At 44.9% G+C, this 5,648-nt stretch overlaps 2 protein-coding genes across 8 annotated transcripts in view; one reads left to right on the forward strand and one right to left on the reverse strand.

Annotated features, from left to right (window-relative positions):
* The window catches only part of LOC113210003 (ion transport peptide), a 189,205-nt gene that overhangs the window by 165,389 nt on the left and 18,168 nt on the right, over window positions 1-5,648 (reverse strand). For 2 of the 6 annotated variants that reach the window (XM_052273886.1, XM_026427788.2), the window contains exon 1: window positions 4,057-4,197. The exons of 3 other annotated variants lie outside the window; for them this stretch is intronic. In XM_052273886.1, the coding sequence (XP_052129846.1) occupies window positions 4,057-4,143 (87 nt within the window). In that variant the 5' untranslated portion in view covers window positions 4,144-4,197. One more of the 6 variants, XM_026427791.2, reaches the window with a different exon arrangement.
* The window catches only part of LOC113210004 (peroxisomal leader peptide-processing protease-like), a 92,136-nt gene that overhangs the window by 23,070 nt on the left and 63,418 nt on the right, over window positions 1-5,648 (forward strand). The window lies entirely within an intron of this gene.

Below are 5,648 nucleotides of genomic sequence, written 5' to 3' on the forward strand. Positions count from 1 at the left end.
GTAACAACGATAGTGCGCGGCTTCAGTCAGCCACCTGGTATGAATGGGTGACAGTTTCAAAGTTTAGACACTCTGTTCTGTACCCTCTAAATGTAAAGGAACTTTTTTTTCATAAACTAGCAACAAAGTGTTTGTCGGTAGCAGACAACAACTCTATGGTCAGTTTTGCAGTCAAAAAATATGTCTATAAAATGACGCGTTTTCGTTCAGATTAGGAAAAAAAGTTCCTTTACATTTAGAGGGTACAGAGTAGAGTGTTTAGCCAAGTACCTTACCCATTTCACCTGCGTTAGGAATGCGCGTTGTTTACCCTTGCCCCCCTTTTCCCCTTCCTTCTTCTCTTGAGCTTTTGTGTTTCGCCTGACTCTCGCCCGTACCGCAATGTACGGTGCGGGCGGGGTCATTGCCAAAAATCCTACCCTGAGCCAAAAAGTTGCACTAATGCGCAATATGGTCACAATATAACTCTACCTTTACAGTTCCACACGTTCTTGGCCACAAAGCTGTGTAATTATTTTACTAGTTGATTTCAAAGGTCAGACTCCTTAAAATCTGAAGCGAGATCCCCAAAGTTTTCCATTTTTCCTCAAAAAATGAGACATTGCTCTTTTACCGTATAGTCTATTGTAATTGCATAAAATTACAACGTTGTGCTTCTCTGTTCAGTAACGTTTGAGGAAAACTCCTCAGATCTCGTTTTAGATTTTAAGGGATCTCCTCAAAAATGAGCAAATAATAAATACCATATTTTTAGAAAACATCCTTGAAAAATCTGAGGAGCTTTTCTCAAATCAAAAGAGGTCCTCAAAGTTTTCCATTTTTCCATGATTTTTCCTCAAAAAATGAGACAATGTTTCTACCGTGTACTGGCTGGAAGGGAGGTGTCTATTTCTTACTTGACCACACCTTAATTTAAAATTGACCACACCAATAGAACTCAGGTCACAATCATTGATTCAGAGAGAGAGAGAGAGAGAGAGAGAGAGAGAGAGAGAGACAGAGAGAGAGAGAATGGACTCATTTTGATCTCTTAATGACGCTGTCCCGTTCGGGTCTGCCCACGCATGCACGTTGCGTTCTAGTGTCCCGTCTCGCCGCAAGGCCGCGCCACGTCTATGTCGCACGCGGAAAAAGGAAAACGGAATGGAGAGAAATATGACAGTCGAATTGTATCAAAGTCAGCCCGCCTAATCGTATTGAGAAGTAAACATGATCCAATCATGACACATGTGTCAGAAACATACGGAAATAAGTCTTTACTAATTTAGATTGCCGCCTTCTATTAAAATCTTTTGCAAATAAGTTGTGGTAGCTAGCCTCAAAAAGGGGGAATTCAAAAAAAATTAAAATTCTGACAGTGGACCACTTATATGGGAGCGTAAAGGCCACCTAGAGAGAGGAAAATGCGCAGTTTCCCCCATTATTTATTACGTTTCTAGGTAGGCGTGTCTAATTTAGAGCGAGGAAGACAGAGCTTTGTTGAGTCAGAAGAGGTAGTTGTCTCTCTCTCTCGCTCTCCCACAAGCTCTCCTGCCTCTGTTTCGTGCAAATGCGCCATTCTCAGCGTAAATCTCCTCCCGATCCTCTCGTGGCACCGCGTGACTCAGGATAATCAAAATAATAATAACTGGACAATAACTTATTTACAGCGGGTATTTATCTTTCTTTCAGACAGAAATATGTCGACGGAGATCGACTCGGTTTTGTACGTAGGGACATTAGAGAACGAAAGGAAAGGCCCGCAAGGCACGAGCACGTGCAGGGCTGACGTCGAAAATGTGGAGACTCTTCACCTGCCGTCTGGGACGAAAGCAAAGCTGACTTCGGGTTACTTTCATTTTTGAAATTATGTGAAAGGTGATGCTGGTGGGGATATAGCTCTGTGGCCAACTGCCGATGCCAGGATTTCGTTATTTCGCTTAATCAAGTTTATTGAGGATGAATTTGAAAAAAAGTTTTATGAAGACTCGTATCCCACAAAATCATGTTTTGTATGTATGGCAAGGGCAAGAGAAAAGGAACCTAACGGGACACAGGACATTGCAAAAATCGGGAGATAGTTAAACAGCCGTCAAAGGCTCTGACTTTTGTGACGCCTCACTCGTTCCTCAAACAGACAATGGTCTCAGCAGGTTTTTCCACGATTGCGGCACTCACCAACGGTGACGGTGACGGAGTTTGTAATTTTGTTCATTTTCCCCTTCAGAACATAGCACCTATACATGAGGGGCTTCGAAGGGTGGCTGTTTGTCATTTTCTATGGTCTTACAGTAGGGCGCCTGGTCTGCTGTTACGGTGGCCATGTGCACACTACAGGCAATGGGAGAAATCGCACGGGTCGTCTGGGAAAATATCGAGGTTAGGCCGTCGTTTCTACTCGACACTCGCACTAGCGTCTGGGAAGCGGCCGCATCCACGACGATGTTTCAGGGATTTCCACCGCTTTGGGACCTTACCGGATGCAGTGGGTTCAGGTTAGGTGGCCAACTTGAATGGGCAGCCCGTATAACCGCAACGAATGGACTTGTCAATAATTCTGCCCCTTCGAATTGACCTGTCATAATACGGGACAGGGGGACCCCCTCTGGAGAGAGGCCGCCGCTCTCTGCCACGCGTCGCACGAGTCCACCGTGTTTTGATGGCCGCAGAAAAGAAAACAATAACAAGTCGTTGAGGCGCAAACGGAAGGAGTCTCAATTCCGTTTCTTGCATCATAGCTTTCCTACACTTTTTATTTTACTAAAAAGTGAGTTCTAGTTGCGCATGAGTTATTTTACGATGTTAAAAAACGTCATAGCACATTTAGGTACAGCTCCAAATTGTGTTGCTTTTAATTTCTAGCTGCTTCGAACGCAATTATGAATAAATATGGTATGGGTAATTTTAAGATCTATGCAAAAACCTCAGTGCAAACGCGAATATAAAATTAGATCTGCTAGAATATTCATCTTAGCAAATTTTGTCAGAAAAATCTGCTGGCATTTTTTTTCTTTTCTTTTTTTTTTTTTTTGACGGATTGGCCGCTGCGCCCTAACCCTTGGAATGTGTTAGGTTGACCCAGCCGGCGCGCCGCCGTGGAACTCCATAGACACGACCGCCTCGCAAGTGTTTTCTCGTGTTCGGGACGCTGCTGTACTCTGCTCAAAAACTCGATCGATTGTGTTCGAATCGGTTCTCTAACATTAAATGAGATTCTTTAGCGAATTGTTCATGCGTGCAACAAAATGACTTCAAAAGAAGGTGCAGCAGCATACAGGGTGGGTGATCCGCGCCGTCTTTTTTAATGCTTATACTGTACCGGATTCACGCCTGCGGGCGGGTGTCTACCTTCGCTCACCATGGCGCCTTACGGCGCCGTGCGAGTCTGCAACCCATCCGCACGTAAGAACCCGGTACAGTATAAGCATTAAAAAAAAAGACGGTGCGGATCACCCACCCTGTTTTAGTTACTGCAGCAGCATCAACAATTCACCAACTCTTATTGATATGCTTGCTCGTTTGGCGTTTGAGGCATTATATATAAGAGAAATATAAAGCCGGCAAAGCAAACGCTCGAAAGTCGCGAAGACTGCTTGCTCAAATTTGAGTCCAGATTAGTTTTGCCAATTGTTAACAATTTAGAGGCTAACCAAAGACAAAGTATGCCCTCTCTTCTTCTCTGAGTCCTCCACTCTCCCCCACTCTCACTGCCGTGATAGGGCGCCACAAGTTGCCGGGTCTTTACTGGTTCGAAAAAATTTGTGACCTCTCGTTACAATTACTTTATTTTAGTAAATCTGAAATTTGTCTCAGCTAAATTACATTTCGTTTTGAAATAGACTGTTGATAACAAAACTGCTAGCTTACTTATTTTATGAAGGAATTAATCCCAGTTATTGTTACATTTTTCCCTTTTCTTCTTGAAATAGATTTGTACGCAACACTACCAGTTTCGTTACGCTTGGCCAAATAATTGTACCTTTTTTAAAAGTTGGCATCATTTAAAATGGAAAACAAACTCTACAGAAAATAGCGCACCAATCACCAAAAAACAAAAAGATGATGGCTTGCCCGTACTTTGTAGAGCCGACAGCCGAGCTGCTGAATCTTGCTGTAGAACACTTTGATCATCGTCACCGTGGGGGTCATCACCATCATCGCCATTCTTTTCACCACAACGTGTCATGAAGGAGGGCACAGATGCACAGACAGAAGGGTACGCACCCGACACGCTCTCGGAGGAGGAGAAGGGAGGTAATCCGAAACAAGTGAGAACTGGGCGTCCAATAAGTTCGTTGAAGCCGAGCGAGCGCGAGCGACGAGCGATCGGGTCGGATCGACGGGACGATTGTGCGGCACACAGAGCGCGCAGCGGAGCGACTAGTCCGCACGACGGGTGGAGTCAGACTGGAGCGGAGGAGAGTGCGGGTCTCTTAACACACACGCGCGCGCGCGCTCACACACACACACACACACACACACACCACTGCGCGCGCTCTGGCCGCCAGGCTCGCGCGCGCTCACATACACTCACACACATACGCACACATACACATACTCGTTGCAGAAAGGTGATGACGTCACACCTCTCCACCAATAGCGTGATCCCTGCCCGGGGAGGAAGGGGAGTGGAGTTGGAGAGGGGGCACGAGTGCATGACCACCTCACCACACACACTCAGACGCGCGCGCGCCCGCGGCCCCACCAGGCTGGCCAGTACACCAGGGCCTGGGGCTTCCAACTGCGGTGTGCCCGCGCCAATCCCGCCCCGCCCCACCTCTAGTATCTTGCCCGCGCCGATTTAATCCAGGAGGATTACCGTAATTTTGTGTGTTATTTTTATTATTTTTTTTGCGCTGGAGGGCACAACACTGACTGATAATGGCAGAGAAACCTAGTGCGTCTCTCTCACGAACATAGAAGCAGGAAATCACCCGAAAAAACCTATCGACAAACCGCAGACAGCATTTTATAACAATTTCAAATCGTCTATGCGGTCCTTTTTAATGACCTCGCTTTTATTTTGTAAGCATCATTCGCGACATTTTCCATTTTTACTAAAACTTGGTTTGCTTCTTAAGACGCCAAAATATTTGTGTTTTATGCGAAGAAACGCCATATTTCGTATTTTGAGTTTTCGCCCTGTTTTTTTATGTAAGCAACTATGAAATCACAACCCTTCTCTGTAATCAGAAATTGTGCATTTTTATATCTCAATTTGAAATTGTTCTGCACCAATCGTAATACTTTCTGAAGTTAATCATGTCTTGACAACGAAGAAGAATTGTGATTTTTCAAATAATCAAGAGTTCTTGCCACATTTTTAACAACAAATTCTTCGTGAATTTCTGGCTTTTTAAAAATATTGTTATGTCCCCGAGCGGCTACGTATAGTACAGAACAAAAAGACGCAGATCAACCACCATGTCTGTGTCTTAATTTGCAGGTTGTGGGGAGCATTTTTTTCTTGCCTCTTTCGAAAGACATATTCACGCCTTTTCTCTCATTCCAGCCACCTTTGGCCCCCCCTCCCAGTCGGTCTGTGACAAATGAAACATATTATACGCCTTTGCCCGCCCCGTGCGTTGAAATCCCCTCGTAGAAAATATTGAAAAACGGTTTTCTTTACAGCGCACACGTGGTTGATCGCAAATGTGATGAAGTCACCC

The sequence above is a fragment of the Frankliniella occidentalis genome, unplaced genomic scaffold, assembly GCF_000697945.3.
Source record: "Frankliniella occidentalis isolate FOCC.00 unplaced genomic scaffold, Focc_3.1 Scaffold7, whole genome shotgun sequence".
In the NCBI taxonomy this organism is placed as follows: domain Eukaryota; kingdom Metazoa; phylum Arthropoda; class Insecta; order Thysanoptera; family Thripidae; genus Frankliniella; species Frankliniella occidentalis.